The 19,315-nt window shown below is 36.8% G+C and overlaps 2 protein-coding genes across 2 annotated transcripts; one reads left to right on the top strand and one right to left on the bottom strand.

The window, feature by feature from the left end:
- The first annotated feature begins 7,112 nt into the window (after positions 1 to 7,112).
- Positions 7,113 to 10,124, top strand: LOC100378939 (uncharacterized). The gene is made up of 2 exons (XM_002741996.4): positions 7,113 to 7,278; positions 8,789 to 10,124. The coding sequence occupies exon 2, from the start codon at positions 8,804 to 8,806 to the stop codon at positions 9,644 to 9,646; it is 843 nt and encodes a 280-aa protein (XP_002742042.1). The 5' UTR covers positions 7,113 to 7,278; positions 8,789 to 8,803; the 3' UTR covers positions 9,647 to 10,124.
- Positions 10,125 to 12,925: 2,801 nt separating this feature from the next.
- LOC100378644 (cell division cycle protein 20 homolog) lies at positions 12,926 to 19,268 on the bottom strand. Its single transcript, XM_002741994.4, has 10 exons — positions 19,156 to 19,268; positions 18,488 to 18,743; positions 17,731 to 17,982; positions 17,159 to 17,287; positions 16,516 to 16,712; positions 16,109 to 16,203; positions 15,365 to 15,593; positions 14,633 to 14,758; positions 14,084 to 14,201; positions 12,926 to 13,712 (listed from the first exon to the last, which is right to left on the bottom strand). Exons 2-10 carry the CDS (start codon positions 18,735 to 18,737, stop codon positions 13,525 to 13,527), a joined length of 1,584 nt encoding a protein of 527 aa, XP_002742040.1. The 5' UTR covers positions 18,738 to 18,743; positions 19,156 to 19,268; the 3' UTR covers positions 12,926 to 13,524.
- Between the last annotated feature and the right edge of the window lie 47 nt (positions 19,269 to 19,315).

Here is a 19,315-nt window from a genome sequence, read left to right as displayed (position 1 = left end):
TTTGATTGTATCTTATAAGAACACTTGAGAGAATACATTAACAAAATTATCTGTTTTGTCAGCAGGTGGGAAAAGCCAGACACAACAGTTTGAACAAACATTACCGCAGTCCATGAAAAAATAATTATTTTTGGAAGTGATAGAATTATTAGAAGAAAAACAAAAAATATCTTTTGAGTTGTCAAATTATCAGAGGTATATTTTGAGTAGTCGAATTATAGGAGTATAACTCTAGTAACTAAACTGTAGGATTGGAAATGAAAAATTTGACTGCTTCAAGAAAAGAATGCAACAGATGTTAGCGCTACATGTACCATCCACAGAGTTTGTCAAGTTTTGTAAACAATGTATTATTCATTCATGCCACTGTAACAACCATGTGCTGAGAAAAAAAGTTGTGATTTGCAATAAAAATAATAACACATACACTCGCTCAATCTTTTTCTGATACTAATTTATCTCATTTTGTAGGAGTTGGGTAGCTCTCAGAATGACTTCAAAAGTGTCCTCGTGTCTTCAAAAGTGTTCCTTAATAGTTTTAATTTAATAATTTGCATTTATGTCACCATTAGTTGTTCATGAATATAACAAATTAATATGACTTCAAAAGTGTCCCTTAATAGTTTTAATTAAATAATTTGCATTTGTGTCACCATTAGTTATTAATGAACAAATTAATATGACTTCAAAAGTGTCCCCATGTCTTCAAAAGTGTCCCTTAATAGTTTTAGTTTAATAATTTGCATTTATGTCACCATTATTTGTTCTTAAATAGAACAAAATTAATATGACTTCAAAAGTGTCCCTTAATAGTTTTAATTTAATAATTTGCATCTATGTCGCCATTAGTTGTTAATGAACAAATTAATATGACTTCAAAAGTGTCCCCATGTCTTCAAAAGTGTCCCTTAATAGTTTTAGTTTAATAATTTGCATTTATGTCACCATTATTTGTTTGTGAATATAACAAATTAATATGACTTCAAAAGTGTTCCCATGTTTTCATAAGTGTCCCTCAATAGTTTTAGTTCAATAATTTGCATTTATGTCACCATTAGTTGTTGGTGAATATAACAAATTAATATGATTTCAGAGTGTCTCCATGTCTTCAAAAATGTCCCTCAATCATTTTAGTTGAATAATTTGGAGTTGTCCTAATTCCAAATTATTCGATGAGCCATTGGATTTTGCATTCACTAGAAATAAATATTTGAACTAATTTTCAAGTAACACTTTCAAATTAGCCAGTCACTAAATCTTAACCATTTCTAAGCAACACTTTTTTTTTTAAATTCATTATGCGACCTGTATATATTATTTAATTATAACCTAACATTTATTTACCAACATATATATCTACTCGGTGCTTAGTGTCTGCTTGCATTGCTGTCATTTCACTATGCTGGCTTACTACAGCGTCACATGATACACACCGAGCATAACCCCCTATCTTACTGCATTTCCGCTCTGGGACACTTTTGAAGTCACGGACATTTTTGAAGTCTTAACACACGTGGTATAATATGTTCACACATTTCAAATTCTTTCTTTGTATTGCCGTACAATTAACACGTTTCAGTCTATATAAATGTGTATGTTGTTTTTCTAGTCATTCTATCCAGCATGTTGTAGACTTTTTTTTAAAAATTCTCTTCAATTTTCGAAATAGCAACAGAGCGATCGAATTGCAACGATCTATCCGATGGGTTGCCGATGTCAAACAGGGACCATCCGCATGATTAGATCAACGACACACCTAATGGTTTACTGCTCGCTCGATACGAAAGCCCGTTTTCACATTAGACCTTCTTAAAAAGGTGGAAACCCAGGACGATAATAAAGCCAGTAATAACAGTCTAGTAACTAGATTTAAAGAAAAGTTATAATATCAAAGTAATGTTCAAAAGGGTACTGTACAGTGACGATAAAAGATAAATAGATAAATTACTAACATTCAGAAAGTTGTCCTAAAGTTATAAACAACAGGGGGCGTCACACTGGAGTACGTTTTCAGTTCACATGACACCTCTTTCAGTGTTTAGACCTTGATCGTAAACTAGTACGCATTTTTTTAGTATTCCTCTCATATTGAAGGGCGGCAGTCGTCGCGCCGCGCATGTGCGACATTTGTGTTGATAAACATTGATTTTCCCCATAATCCAATGCGCTTTTCTAATGAAATCACGAGTACGAGTTTTGCCCTGGGCACTACTTGCACTAATTACCAAACACAAAAAAATGCCTAATTAAAGCTTGGTAACCTCTAAGTTCGTACTACATGGTGTGCGCGACAGTCTAAAATCGTCATCTTTGTCTATATGTGATACATATCTCGCGCATGCGCGGCGCGAAGACTACCAATTCACATCAGTTTTAATAATATTCTGCAAGTAGAAATTGGGGAAAAGAAAAACAATTGTATAAGTGGAATTTACATTTTTAAGACTGGAAAATCTACATATTTGATAGAGTAAAGCCAAATAACAAAACAAAGATATGAGCATACTCTTATAAAAAAAATACTTTGCATAGTTTTTCTATAAAAAAAAAAAAACAACGGGAGAAAATTAGTAAATTGCCAGTCTTTTACCACGTATTATCAATGGGTTCATCATCTCCAGTGTTCAAGTTCTGTGGTAAACTCTTTAATTACATAGGTATGCGTTTCTGAGATTGAAACCGCATAATAGGTTGTACGAGAGTCGAACAGATCAAGGTCGTTCGCAGGCATTTCATGATAAGGTCGTAATTTGTTTCTTCTTTTCAAAGTGTCATATAATTATTTATATAGACACGAGTTTTCAACTTTCAGGATTTTTCATCCAGCATGACATATTCGTGGGAGACTAAGAAAACATGCGCCCTTTTTCGAAGCTATAGGAATTCATTGCGTCTACAACGGTCATTGGAGTGTCCAGGGAAGTGTCTAGTGATACTGCAAAGTCCCTCGGTAATTGCCTGCCGCGTACGGGAGTTAGGTGTATGTAAATATCTTGCACCCGCTGTAAAACATCATAAACATTTCCCAATAATTCGGGACAAATTTAAGTACCCATCTCTAGACTGCAACCTTTTTTTCACCATATATAGCAGAACGAAATTTTGTACCATGGAAATCAATAATTATTGTGAATGACGCGAAATTCACCATTATCATGGGTGCTTGGCGCATTTTTGAAGTAGTTCTGTGGCCATATACTTTTTTTACATCGGAATTGTGTAATAAATACTATAAAACAAAGCCATATGGTAAAAGTCAAGGAAATCTTGCGATAAGTTGCAATTGCAGCGAACAAACGAATTTCTGGGAAACAGTGACGACGTACTAGTAAAGGTGTGTGTGTGATAATGGAAATATTTACAATTTATGACACAGTTTGTAATCGCCACCATGATAATCAACTATAATACTATGTCGGGTGCGACTAAAAAATAAGGAATTGTGTGATAAACACTATAAAACAAAGCCATATGGCAAAAGTCAAGGAAATCTGGCGATAAGTTGTAATTGCAGCAAACAAACGAATTTCTGGGAAACAGTGACGACATAAAGATGTGTGTGTGATAATAGAAGTATTTACAATTTATGACACAGGTTTTAATCGTCGCCACGATAATCTACTAAAATACGATGTCGGATAAAAATAAGTCGTTATTTAACAATCATTGGGCTGAAAGCCAAAGCGATGCATCGAATTTATGTATTTAGATGTAGTCACGGTGACGTAAACTGATATAAAAATGTGTCAAGTTCATGCCCCACCCAAGTACAAACATTACTCATTGTTTCTACGAACTCGTTATGTAAAGCTTCAGATAAGAATATACAGTGGCCCCTCGCTAAGTCGCGGGTGTCGGGATCCAAGCAAAAACCGCGACTTATCTATCGTTTCCTGGTTGTGCTCGTCGATATCAGTTACAGACGCCTGCGTCACAAATAATTTAACAATAACACATATACTACAATGGTTGAATAACAAACGATCTACGCTAAAAATTCGAAGTGCCTGAAAACTTATTTTTAGAAAACAATAATTATATTATATGCCAATAATCAATAACGAAATCAACCTAACATTGCACTCTGTGTATTGTCGTGACTAACGTGACCAATTAAGTTGCAATATATAATAGTACCTACATTCCACTAATTCGAATAGGACAATCAGACTATGCCAATCTACAATTAAATATAACAATATATCAGCTCTATATACACGTACCGCCACAATAACACTTTTTTGTAGTTGGACCAGTACCAGCTGCAAATGTGTCCAGGTTAAATATTGAGCCTATTGTATTTTCCGCCGGGGGACTGGAAATATTATGCCATTGAGGGCGCTGCTCAAGTTCACACCATTCGCGACCCGGACGTGGAAATATTCCACGAATCATTGTTTTGGAAGAGAAAATGTAGCTTACGTGGGGTGAATATTACACATATTGTGGCGAAATGTTCAAAGAAGGGGGATAACCATTAGGAGCTGAGCGCAGATAGATGGTAGCCTTTGGGGAGGCCGTCGAAAAAAGTTTCGGGTTAAGGATGTAGTAGACATAACAAGTATGTTATAGTTAGGCTTGATATTTTCATATAAGAATTGTCCTGAACTATAGTAAACCATATATTTTATGAAACCTCTTATCTCACACTTTCTGAAATTCTGGGTAATTTTGGGTAGAATTTAATGGTTATCACGTGACTGCTAAGTAAACAAACAAAAATGTTATTTTAAAAAAACGAGTACTGCATGAAACTGGAACTGGAACTAGTTAGATGAGTAACAAACATCGTAATGATGTTAACCACAGGGTGTCCCATACAATCGGGTGACAAGATTTTTGCCCAGCGAGATGCATTTATTTCATGAGACCAGCTTGAAATGTTGGACCACGGTCACTGAATTACACTCAATTTACTTTTAGTTTATAACAAGATTTCTCGCCAACGATTATTGTTAGGATAGACAAATGCCACCAAAATAGACAATAAACAAAAAATGGATAAAATAGTGACTGTTATGTCTACTACATCCTTAAATTATTTTAGTTTGTTGAACTTTAGCATCCGATTACAGGCACATTTCCTCAATTGTTTAGCATACCGCACCGCATTCATTTTATTTAGTAATACAGTAAATGCAATAATTATCCACTGGGTTTTAATTTCGCTATTTTTGCCCAGACTGATATGTAAAATCCGCTAAATGAAATCCATGTGAGATGTTAAAGCGGGGAGTCGTCACCTGCGCATGCGTCAGACGGCCATAGCGTGTCATTGCGTCGTGTCGTCACCTGCAGCGTCAATAGTGTCATTGTTTACAAATAAGTGTCTACCCATGAGCCTTTGCGTTTTAGTGTCTGTTGTTATCGCTTGGGACTCAATTCCCGCACGTGCGCAGGTGACGACCCTCCCGCTTTAAATAACAATAAACCTTCTTATTTCCGTGGCAAATTTGTGAACACAAAACTCAGTGAATATGCTCAAAATAACAAAATAGTGAAATTAAATGTCAGTGAAAATAAATGATTTTACAATCTCCTGTATCTCCTATGCACAATGTGAGTACATTGTTAATGAAAATTGAGTATGTAATATATTAATGGAAATGGCCTCGGAGTTTGTAACTACAATACCTTTCGAATGTTTCACTGTATGTAGTATGTTAAAGCAGCGATAAAATAGAACGAGCTCTATTGCCACAGTGATAAAAGTTGTTTCCATTCTTGTTTTATTGTGTAGTGGTGTTTTTGTTTCCTCCTGTTTTAATTTCGACGACTTACAAGGGGACAAAGGACAGGTGCAATTCTGTAAACAAAGCAGGGTCGTTGTGCAAACCATGCTATACCAAGATCTGCATCCCTCCAAAATGGTTTGGCAACCGTTGGAAATAAAAATTAAAATTGTGTTCGTTTGGGGATGTAAATTTTGTAGACACATGCGCAGAAAAATAGTTTTATCATATAGCTTGGTTCTTTTTCTGAGTGCCACATTCATTTACTACATGCTTTGTAATACTAGTATTGTACAAGTGGTCCGGAACGTGGCCGTGAGTTGAAAATAGTATTACGATGAGCAATGGTTGGCGTGGAAGTTTGGAATATAACTACATACTCTATTCTATTCTACCCGGGAAAAGATATCCTAAATTTTTCCAGCGAAATAAAAAAAAAAAATGCACCCCCCCGGCAAATCACCCAAAACACAAAAGTAAAATGTACGAATTACACAGAGATGAACTGTACAATGGGAACATTGCAAAACACCCCTCCCCTTCCAGTTCCGTTCACAGTGCTGTGATGCATTTTCATACTCTCATAGGTTTGTGAAGGGACTGTGGTTTAAACCATACTTAAACAAAATCTCTCTTGTAATATGAAACGTATATTTTATATTCTGTCAATTCAGCCGTTAAAGCAAATATCAGTATCGAATCTCGATATATATTTTGCAAATAAATTATCCTTTTATAAAAACCATAATATAACAAATATTTGTAATGTAATTTGTAACAAATATTGTAAATACTAAAAATAAAGAATAATTGTAAGCGCTGAAAAAAAAAAGTTGGAGACAAAGCCTTCTAAAAACCGATTGCTATGCCAAGTATCGCAAACAAGTAGCCATTCAATCTTCCTGGCCACCCCCAGAAAATCAAGTGGTCTACTTCTGAATATGTGGCTTTCATCGCGAAAATGAGGACTAATAACTTATAACAGAGGTGGTGACCCCAAGGTGGCGATTGAGAAGTTACGGCACTATATAATCTACGTTATAATCTACGTTAAAATAAATGTGTCGCTGAGGACGACACGCTGGCTATAAATGTAGGAGTACATACGCCACCACACTACCATATTTACAGACCAGGTAAAACGTGCGTTGTATCGCAATATATACACATTAGGCAACCCATATTTACTACTATCGCTTCATTGAGATGTGTATACCTTTTGTATTGGACGAATTAGGTGTCTGGCATGGAATGCAGGACTGCTTCAAGGCAGATGGGGTCAACCTTGAAAGGTGGGGTAACACTATACATGCGCGTAAATTTGCATTAGTGTCGTTTTCAAGTATTTGCATCTCAATAGACAGCAGTAAAAAGTGAATACATTTACGTGTATGTGAGTTGGTTGTTGACACCGGACGTCTTTTCCCACCTACAAGTCACTGAAGGGCTAACTTTTATTTCGTAGCTGTTTGGAAACTTTATGATTAGCGCAGACGACGTCTCAGACACCATAGTCCGTTATTAAAGAAGACTTTACGCCACACTGGTAAGTCAGATGTAGTTTGGAGTCATTGTTGTTGGACAGTGAGAGCATTTTTCACTGGTGTTTCCAACCCAAGCATAACGGGATACGCCCTGGTTGAATTCGCCCAGTTGTTACCCTTGCTCGAGAAACGAGCCTGTGGTAAAGGGGATTTATGTTGTTTTGAAAAGGTGATTGCGAGTTTGTGGCCTCCGAACGTTTCACTTATACACGATTGTATGTGCCGGTCGTAAACGCCAATCGAAGTAGTGTAACAAAGGAATATAATGAACTAGGAATTCCTTCTATACTGAATTGTTAGCATTCCTTCTTTGCGTGTCACAAATGGAAAAACCAAAAGGTGTGGCCTTCCCTTGGAAAGAAAGTATAAATCAACACTACTACAACTGTACAAGGCGGGGTCCAGATTTTATTAAATACTAGCCGCGTACTGTCGGGGAAAATTATGATAAGTCACGTACCTATCATGTCCGAAGGCACTTATCTGGGATTATTTAAGGCGCAATAGTGATCGATGATATCGTAGCACGTTCTCGAACCAAGCAGCGATTCTTGCACGTACACCGTGGGGACATGAAAAAACAAATGGACATGCCTGTCGAAATATTTCACTTGCTTTCCACGTCGACAAGCTAATCATGAGTATCAATTTTTCTAGCCCTGAGTACAGTCCTGTAGGTTGGCCTCCTTCCGCTGATCATTCGGCGCTGAATGATCAGGCCGACCTACAGGACTGTACTCAGGGCTACATTTTTTCGTGACCCCTCGGCGTAAAGAGTAGTTGTATGTTGCTGCATGATACGTATACACTGTGACACAGGCCGGAGCAAAAGTACTGGTCTGGACCGTGGGCTCCGTAAAAATATAGGAAGTATATGCCCATTCACACACCCTACACGCTACAAACGTGTAAAACCAATTCAACAGGTTGTATCACATGTCTTAAGCCGGCATTTATTAAAAATAATAGCCTGGTTTATAGCAAATATGTCCGATGAATTAGGTGATGTAGCTAACAATAAAGGGGGCATACCTCCGTGTTTATGTAATATGTACCCCTATTAACATTACAGGTGACGTTACTTAAGGAATGTCTATGACCTTCTTGTGAAATTGTTCACAGGTATATCCAGGTATTGCTCGTACAGATAAATTAATTAATTATATCAGTGCATCGATTTCGGGTAACGGCGGCCAGCCAATCAGAGTATCCCGCTTGAAACCATTGCCTTAATTAGAAGTCCAAGTTCGTGAACTGGCAAACATGCCGTGTTGAGTGCTTCATTCTTTTGTTGTTCAGTTGGGTATACATTTCGAACATATGGTTTCTCTTGTTTGGGTGAAGACATCGTGGATACATAAACACGTGGCAACAATGCACTTAGTGTTCATGCTCCAGGGGAGAGGCGTGTACACAATATTGAAAAGCAGATATGTGAAAACTAATATGGGAATTGACCACACAATCATGTGATGCTGACTGTTTTGTGTCATTTTTTCATTGATTTTATAGGTCACGTGGTTAAACATGGCGAAAAGTAAAACCAAGAAGAGTAAAAATGGCAAAGTGGTCAAAAATGGTTCGACAAACAAAGAGCAGCCGGGCAACAGAGAGGACTTCTGTTGTCAAATCACCAGAACCGAAATTCTGTCAGAGATGGAAGAGATAGATGATCTAAAAATGGTGGGACGCGTCATGGAACACAACGGAACCTTTATTAGGCGACCTCGACCTGAGAGAAAAGACGCAATGACTATGACGTCGTGTGATGTTGGTACTCAAATAAAAAAGGACATGCTTGTTGAAATCCGACGAGAATTGGACCAACATGGCCAGAGCACCGAGGGACCGACAGTTGTTGCGTTCAAACCTGGACGAAGGCGACCACCTATAAAACGACCCAAACGATCCATCAAAACACAGACGTCTCGAGATTTCAGTTGCCAGGCGACGGCGGAGGGCATCCGCACATCCTTCCACGAAGACATGATAGAAGAAGAAGAAGCGCCCTCGCGATGGGAAGAGAAACAAGTGGACACCACGCTGTCTACGTTCCATCAGACGTCGGAGGAGGCTGAAACAGTAACCGTGGTAACGACGACGACAACAACAACTACAACTGTGCAGCAAGAAGATGGAATAAGGGAGGAGTGGAAGTTGGAGATTGTAGATGATGATGGGTTACAAGCAACCCCGGTCAGCAACGAGGACATGCTACTTCTTGAGCATTCTAATGTCGGGGTTACCATAGTTACAACGGAAGTCGATGAAGGAGTAGACAATCCTAGCTTTGAACAAGTTGAAACGAATGACCTGGGCGTCGTTGTGGATGCTGACACCGAGAGTGACGAAGATGACACGTATTTGTAACACGTAAATGGGAACACTAATAAGCGCTGGTTTCCTGTTAAAACTTAATTATAAAACTCCACCACACGCCCTCCAGCTTATTCCTCGTGAAGTTGTTACCCCCAGCTAAACTGTTTGATTACACTGCTATAATTTTTCACGATACTAGAATTGTATAGCAGACGTGAAGACAACATTTCGCGATTGTCACGGATACTCTTCGTCTGACGTGTAGGCGTGAGTAGCGCCCTCTCCGACCGAACGGCATCATACCTCACAATGTTCGGTTTGGAGCTCCGCGGAGGGCGCAAATCACGCGACCTCATCAGGCTATGATACTTCATGTCGTGGGATATTTACTGCTAGAATTTTCCAAAGACTCGTGAAAGTCGCGAAAGTTTGTCTCTCGTGAGATTACACCAATTCACGGTCGCCATAATCTCGGATCTGTGTATCGCTGAAAGTTACAGTAGTACCTGCCAAAGTCGATCCTTTCAAACTACTGGTGTTTTTGTTATACGAACATCCCTCAATACAATAATGGATTCTAATCTATTGTTCCGCCTGGGGTCTACAATATAACATATCATTAGCATACATTATCACGTACGGTAATGAGATGTCATCCCGGTGACGTCATCAATATTCCTTTTTTTTAATGTATATTACACAGGAAGTTTCCACGTTTTTTTTCTACTTTTTTAGGGGGGTCATAAATGTAAGGTCAACGAGCAATGCAACCTTTTTAATCGAGAGGTAATGTGTTTAACATAATAACATTTAGGAAGATATGCAATTATAAATTGTAATTTTTCACAGTTTGAAATAAGTAGTGCTATCTGTTCCGAAATAAAACCCACAATTCAACAGTCGAGAGCGATAAAAGCAGCATGCAGGCGAGTGTTCCGTGGGATGTTCTCACCACTATATATATATTTTTTAAATAACGAATACATTTTCTGCGCATGAATTTCGAAAATTTTAACAAGTAAAAACGTTCTTATCCCCTAAAATTAAAATAGGCTGGGTTATATTAGTATAGTATAAGACCGTATCTTCAAATATTTGTTCACTCTATACTGACTTGAGTGCAGCATAATATACCAAGACAAAAAACACATTTACATAAAGACTTTCTATTTTTCAAGCATCGGCTGAGTTCGACGTTGATGGCGTTGTCGCGTAAACTTTAATGAGTCTATTCGGGGAAAAATGCTTTTCTGCCCAACTCAACAGCATAGGACACTGGTAACTAAGTGTAAAGCATTGTGTGTGCCCTAATATATAGGACTTGTGTAGAGGAATATAGTAGCGGGCATTCAGATGATACATACTGAACCGTTTTACCTGCCGGAGAACATTTGTCTGTCTGAGAGAGTATTCGTACAGCTTTATTGAAGAGACTATTATGTTAAATATTTGATGGTCTGAATTTACGCGCATGGGTGGTGGGTGGGGGGCTTTCATGTATGCAAACAAGCAACAATGAACTGTAAACATTTATTTTACATTTCCCACAATTCGTACAAATCCAAATCATCAAATATTAGACAACCAAATGCAACTATTACACAGCAACAGCTTACCTCTGTTATTTACCCTATTTAGAAGCATACATGCATTCGGCTTTGACAAAATTAATGCGCCGAAATGGATATTGACTGCGTTTTTCTAAAAATATCGTGCGTGATACTTACTGTCTCGACACTTAACATTTATTAGAAAAAATCGACAAGCTACAATGTATTTGCAACAAACACAGGTTGTAGTAGTTTTGGTGAACTCTTTTTCCAATTTCAAGTTTATATTTATTTTTATAATAGATGATTGCCAAAAATAAATGCTGTATAACCCTCTAGGCCTTTTTACAGATAAAATTTCCTTTTTAATAAATATATCTCTGTAACAATGAGTGTGTTTTTTGATATAACATGTGAACTTTATTTACCCGATTGTAATAAAATATTCAAATTACTAATTTTAATCTTTTCTGAAGCGCCCTCTGGTGATGAAATGATGTGATTTAAGGTCATTCACTTTGGAAAGCGTATGTAAATATGGGTCACACATCAGCATGACTTGGAGTGATGACAGTAGCAAAGATATTTTGATTTGTAGGGGACCACATTTATTACTACTCGTGACAACCCTAGTTTTTTCATTTAACTGGTAAGAAGTGTACTTTATAAGTTATGATTTAAATTTAATGTATACTGAATCATTAAAATATCTCTTATTTTGATCATGAAATGCCTTTAATTTATGTAAGCATGCTCTTCAAAAACAGTAGACTTTGAAACTCATTTTGAACTACCTCCGTAGTTGGAGCTCCACAAAAGATTATATTCAGAGTACATCAGCTTTTGAGTGCAATGTCTGGTCAGATTTTACCTTTACAAATTACTGAATGGAAAAGACAGTGTCTAGTAATATAATACCATAGATAAGACATTCACTCGTCAAAAATCAGTGAAAATAAAATCAGTACAAAAACACCCAAAATGTCTATTCAGCGAAATTAATTCCAGCTAAAATAAAATATTTAACAGTATACTACATTAAAAAATATTCACATCAAATGAAGCAGAGCATCATGGGAATTCTCCAAAATGATGAGTGGCTAAGCCACATCAATAATGCTCGTTATTCACCCTTTCTATAAACTTCTACAATTTATAACATGTTTGTTCATGGCATTATAATCCTGGACATTACTTCTAAGAATTGTACTTTCTGTGTACTATCAAAATGTTTTGTGCAAATTCAAACTACCTGTAACAATACATTTATTAGCAATCAGGGTCTTTTCTAGAAAAAAACTGCAAGAGGGAGCACTGCAATTCAGCAAGTGGGGAAATAGGGTTTTCCCTACCAGGGTGTGGAGTTTTTGATAATTCTAAGTTAAAATGGAGCATTTTATGGCCTCCTTGGGGCCAAAATTACTATCAGACAGGTCAATCAGAATTTTATGGTTGCCAGAGGATCTGCTCCCTAGGGTAAAGGGGTGCTGCGTCTCTGTTCAAAAAAATCCCTGAGCAATTGTCTCACCAAGGCAGTATCAGTTTTGAATATGGCACCTTGTACAGAAAATATAACAATGCTATGCATACATTGATCACACTTTGTACACGAGTTGTGACTCATAAAATCATGAAACAAATGAGAAATGTAAACAATAATGAAGTTATTTATTGCTATTTTGACAAATTACAGTCAATTATTTGGTATACAAATTACACTGGAGGCATGATAACAAGTCCCCAATTGCAGTAGAATACAAGTTGTTACAACAGAACTCTCAGTTCTTTCATGCCATTCTATTTTCAATATCAGTGACCACAAGACAAGAGTCTTGATTGGAAACATTCCCAGAAATCCAATTCAAAAGTACATGTTCAAATAATGGTAACATAACGCAAACCACAATGAAGCCTATTGTAAATTGAGATGAGAATATTTTTACAGCATAATTAGAATCATTCTTCGAGTTCTCTGCCACAGCTGTCGGCTTTTTGTGTGGTTTATTTCTGTGATGCCCAAAAGCGGAAATAATAATGTTATGAAATAAATATTTTACATTAAAACAAACTAATAAAATCCAATGGGTTGGGGAAATCAACCCAAAAAAACTTTTTAACGCATTATTATACGGAGTTAAGAAATTCAGATAAAATTAAGTCTTTCGTCTTGATTCAATGACAAATCGTGCGAAGACATACAATTATCGTAAAAGTATACAATACTACGTAAAAATTATTGCAGTGTTTAGATTTCATTTCATGGTTTAAATGAGCCAATGAAAATGCTCAGCGGGTCAATGACGATGATTTTATTTGTTTAAAAAATTTAAAAGCATAGATATATTGATATATTAAAATAATGTAGGCAGAGCAGTGGGCTTATCGGATTGATGAACGCATAAATGAATTTGTTGTTGATTTCTTGCCGCTCGCCAAGGTCTTTTCTTTCTTTTTGTGGGCATCAACTTCAAAACATTTCCACAACCGCAATGTCTCATCGGCAGCACCAGATACGACCGTTGTGCCATCGGGACTGAGAGCCATGTGTAGAACTCGAGATGAATGACCTACAGTAGAAAGCAGATTAACTATGACAGTCGACGATCCATACAAATTAAAATGTGACCTAATTTTCACACAATTAGCATAACACATCTTTCTTTTTGTCATTTATATATCTAAAGATTCTGTGGAATTTGTACTTGGAGGGTAAAGTTGGCCAAAACTTCTTAGAAATAAAATAAATCTGTACACAGCATGTTTTGTATCACTGTTCGCCTAAGCCCAGTTAAATACAAATAATCTGGTGAACAAAGGGTGCAATAATACTTCACTAGATCATACTTAAAATACAGTGAAAAAAAAACATACCCGGTACATGCAATAAAGAGCTACAACTAGAACTCTGATCATTCCCAAATAATAACAAACAACCAACCTGTTAATTCAGTAACTTTTGTCATGGTAGGATATTTCCAGATGATCAACTGGTTATTAGCAAACCCGTGCGCCGATATCATTTCTTTGTATTCCTTGGACCATAGTATTGCACAAACCTAAAGAAGACATTAACAATGTGTTTGTAAATAACTCGCACATACATACAGATGTGATGTGAAACCAGGGTTACCAGATTTTTTTTTTATTAGAAGTAGATGACGTAAAATGACAGGTGTTTCTATGGTCAAAATAAGCGACATTTTGATGATCCAGTGTACAACAGTTGTAATGTCTTCATATCCAATAGAAAGTATTGCATGTGTTGGATCATCAATTTATTTACACATATACTTTACATAAGTGCATGCACATTAAAGGAAATATGATAATAAAAGTATGATAAAACTTGCTCTACAGCAAAAAAAACCAGGTAAAACACACATCACAACAAAAAGCAGCCAGCTTGATTTTTTTTAATTTAACAAGGTCAAGGGTAAAATTAATGTTATCACGTGTATCATTTCAAAAATTTGTAGCGTTACTGTACCTGAGATTTGGTATCCACACTATTGAGGCAGACACCACTATTGACATTCCAAAACCTGATGTGTCTATCTGCAGTACCACCTCCGCTGGCAAGAATACTGGGTTGCCATGGACACCATGATACAGCCTATGGGGAGATGAAACGCACAGTAAGTTGTATTCAATATCGTGAAATGAGCACACTCAGGATCACATGAAAAATACAGATTCTTTTATTGAGCAGTGATTACATTCATCCAACCAACCATGTATATCCCAGATTTGTCTCAGATAATACGATGTAAACCTATTAATTTTTAATGCGAGAAATTAAATTAAAGAGAAACTTGCATTATTTATTTTGTCAAAAGACCTAACATTGCTCCACAACATTTGTTGACATTTGGACAATTATTTATTTAGCGATATACGACCGCATTAAAACGCGATAGTCGTCGCGCTGCGCATGTGCGAGATATATGGGTCTCATATAAACAAAGATGACGACTTTGACTGTTGCGCAGATCAACGAGTACGAACTGAGACGTTTTAAAGCTTTAATTAGACAATTTCCATGTGATTGGAAGGTATCGAAGGAGTCACCGTCGGTAATCAGTGCAAGCCACGCCCAGGTCAAACCTCATACTTGTGATTTCCATTTGAAAAACGCATTGGATTGTGGGATCAATGTTTATCAACACAATGTCGCACATGCGCAGCGCGACGACTACCACGCTTTAAAAAACAGACGTACCTTCACTGCTGCCTGGTGCTGTGTAAATGTATGTAACGGAGTATTGCCAGAATTGTCAATTGACGCTTGCCAAACATTCAGTAAATTGTCGTTACCACCGCTGGCCAGATGCCGCCCATCAGGAGACCATTCAAGGCCACAGACTTCTTGCGTGTGGCCGGATAACGTAGCTATGTGATGGTTGGCGACTCGGACATCGTGGTGATGTATGTTACCACTTCGTGAACCACTGAAGAGAAAAAAGGAAATTCATGTCAGTGAAATTGACTATATGTACAATGAATGAAGAGCAGTAATGTAACATTTGCTTTGCTGCAAGAATTATTTAGTGCAATAAGAGAAATTTGAATCTACAGAGACATCCATCAAAGTAATGATTATGAATTCTGTAAATTGCATAGTCACTGTAGTTTGCTATCAACGAAATAAGTGAAATTAATCTCCTAGACTGGGGGCCAATAATACACAGCAAATAATCAATGGCACTATTACAGTGCATGTTCAGCTTTTATCAATTTGATATTTTCAGCGTGCCATATTCAAAATTATTCAGAATAAAAATTTCTAAACTTTAAATTCACACAGTGACATGCACTAATGCAAATAAGCAACCCACAGGTAACACAGAGTATCACAATTTCAGCATAGCACAACATAGATACACTGTAAATGTTTACTAAATAGTTAAGTTTTATGAATGGTGTGGTAACTATGGTAAACAAGTTTTAGCAGCAAATAACATACCTGCTAAGAATAAAGGAATTCCAGGAAAGAGCACCGACTCTAGCGACATGACCAGTCATGTTACGCAACCGTTTACTCTGTGCAACATCCCATAACTGAAATACAAGTTACAAATCGAGTTGAGGGGGGGGGGGTTCATTTTTATAATAATTGCATATACACAGTACATTCATTACAAATGGTATTTATTTCCCCCATATTTATTAACCCATCTGTCATTTTTTGTAAAGCTACATATACAATGCACAAACCAGTGGAAAAATAAAATTGTTTGGGAATATTGAATCTTCACAGCTGGGTAGAAGTTAAACTAAAAAAAAAAAATGTTATTCCAGGCCAATGCGAGGACCAACTTAGAAAACTTTTGGAGTGTCACCAGCCCATTGAAGTAACAATAGCAACATTACCTGGACCTCCCCGCTACTGGTTCCCACAGCCAGATAATTTCCTTCTTTAATCCACGACACCGAGGAGACATAGTCTTCAGGATTCTCTACCTGTAATAACTGCTGGATTTCACCATTACTGGCATTCCAAAGGTAGACATTACCAGCAAGGGCTACAGCTAAATGGTTATTACAGCTCCAATCTAGTAAATTTAAATCTGAAAAAAAAGACATAAAAAAAAATATGTCAATATAAATATTTCATTGGAATTGGTTAAAATTTAAATGTTACACGGCTGTGTACCTGACATCGAGATGAATTAATTGCAGGGCTTACAATGGGAAAATTTGTTTAAATGTTTTTATCCTACAGCATCGAGCGTTTACATGCGACCGGAATCGCTTCCTTGCGATGTGCTGTCTTTGTGCATACTTTATGGTACCCTCGTAATAAACTCATACTATATTGAATAGCCTGGAATGGGGTTACTAGTGATAACATGATATACCTAGCACACAAGGTGAGCCTAGTTACAGTATTCAATGCTGGAGTTTCCAGCTAAATGTAGCTTACTGTACTGAATAGAAACATGTACTTGTATGCATTGCTGCACCTCCTCATACCCAATAAGATTGCAAATAAAACCAAAGCAAAGTGACTTACAGTAATCATCCAATATATCTGGGGCATCTAAAATTCTTTCTGGTACTTGAGGTATGTGTCGCACAGTCTTTCGACATGAACCAGGAGTTTTACTTTGGCTGTATAAGACTCGTAAATTATTTTGATAACCTGCAAAATATAGGGAATAGGATAAATATGTATTGTGAAAAAAGAAAGATAAAACAGAGCAAAATGATAGAAAAAGAACAATTATGAAAGAACAAGAACAAAGCATGCATATTAATTAATTATACACTGATTATAACAAATTTCATAATTTGCCTTTTTTTGCAAATTATTCACATTCCTTGCGCAAGCTCAATCTGGACTTACCAGACTCAAAAAGACACATTTTTGCTCTTGGCCTAATTATAAACAAATAACATAATAACACTTGAAAAAAATAATCCACTGTTAAACACTAGTCTACTAACATAGCACATTCTGATTCACGATAAATTTGGTAGTGGAATGAAGTGGAACAAGCAGAATTGTTGAAAGCCCCTCCCTCATATGAACATAAACTAGGTAAAGCATTATAAAAAATCGTAGCAAAACTTCAAAGTTTATACCTTCTGGAGCTTGTGGTGGCTTTGATTTATAAGAAAGTATTTTAGACTGTAATGCATTTCCATTGAGGTTCTCCGCCATTGTCTTTTGGTAGTCTTTCTTCGAAGGGCTAAGAGTATCATTTTCTATATCCTTTTTGGACTCATTGAGGAGTTTGTAATGTCCCAAATCAAAACTTGTTGTGCTGCGTGAAGGAATGAAGCGATCCCCTGAGAGAGTCTTAGAAGGGGTCTTCGTTTTTCCTGGTGTCTTTCCTATAAATAAACGTGATATAAAAACAATACCGGTAAATGCAATAGTAAAGGTTGTGTATTATACATTGTCGTGTGTGAAATGAACAGGTTGCAGGTTTTGTATTTCACAAAATATTTTCTAGAAATTGTTTTCTAGATTATGCAATATTAAATATTATTAGACACTGGTGGAATACTTCATTTTAGCTGGAATTAATTATCGCTGAAGTATTTTACAGTATATGAAACATGCATGTGAGGTTACAATAACCCTACCCTAAAATTAGTTTGACCGAAAACGACAAAAATTACAAAGAAAAGTTTATTCTTGTCCATAATTTATCCTAAATTGGAATATGTTATGTGTTGAAAAATAGCCTGGAATCCAGTACACTCAAGAATGGCATGGTGAATTGAAATGTAGTGGGCACAGAATTCTTTGTCATCATTGCTCGCCTGCACATACCATCCATGCACATACTGACCCTTAGGTTGTGCTAGTCTGATAGTAACACGCTTCACATACCTGGTGTTTTTGTCTTTTTACTACCACACGGTGTCTTGGGCGTTTTTGATGTTGGTGTTTTTACTGTCATACTGTTGTTAAACGACCTGTTTGATGTTTTCATCGGTGTACAGCACGTTGATGTGTTCATGGAAGTGTTGCAGCTACTAGCTTCTGCAGCTTTTCTCTGCCACCTCATGGCTGGTCCCCTTGTTGGTCCGTCAAGTTTTAATAAACTGTTTATGTCGTTTTCGAAACTGAGGTGCGCCATTGTATTCTGATGAGAAAATTAAATACATACATAAAATTTCAGTAGCTCATTGCTAGTACTAGTAGTAGTAGGGGGCCGTGGTTTGACGACACCATATTGGATCTGGTTTTTAACGGATTAACAGATAGCGTTAGAACACGGTTACTAAACAACCGTGGTTAGAATAATCTACACAAATGAACTTAGAGAAATGAACTCAGTAAATGAAAATTGTATTCTCTGGTGCTGAACAGATAAAAAAAATCCCGAAAGACCAAATATAACATTAGAAAGCCTTCATAAAACCATAGTATTGGGTATTAATATACCAAAACAAGCCTTGTAAAAGCTGGTTCCGTGAGGACAATCAATTAATTGGTTTTCTTTTCGAATTAATTTCGTTCGTCATGAGACTTATCCGTGAAATAAGCTCACTCACCTTATAGTTTATGATATTTCACCCGTTTTCGGTAGTTAAAAGTCAGCTTAGATTCCAGGATATCATTTAGTACCTTCAGTCACAACGAATCTTGGGTCAACACTGAAGAATAACAATGATGTTTCATTCATTTGAATTTCCCAGTTATGTTCTGTGTTCT

This window comes from Saccoglossus kowalevskii, chromosome 9, assembly GCF_978046115.1.
Source record: "Saccoglossus kowalevskii chromosome 9, keSacKowa6.1, whole genome shotgun sequence".
Taxonomy (NCBI): Eukaryota; Metazoa; Hemichordata; class Enteropneusta; family Harrimaniidae; genus Saccoglossus; species Saccoglossus kowalevskii.
Note: the sequence above shows the minus strand (reverse complement) of the source record. Positions and strands in the feature narration are given on the sequence as shown.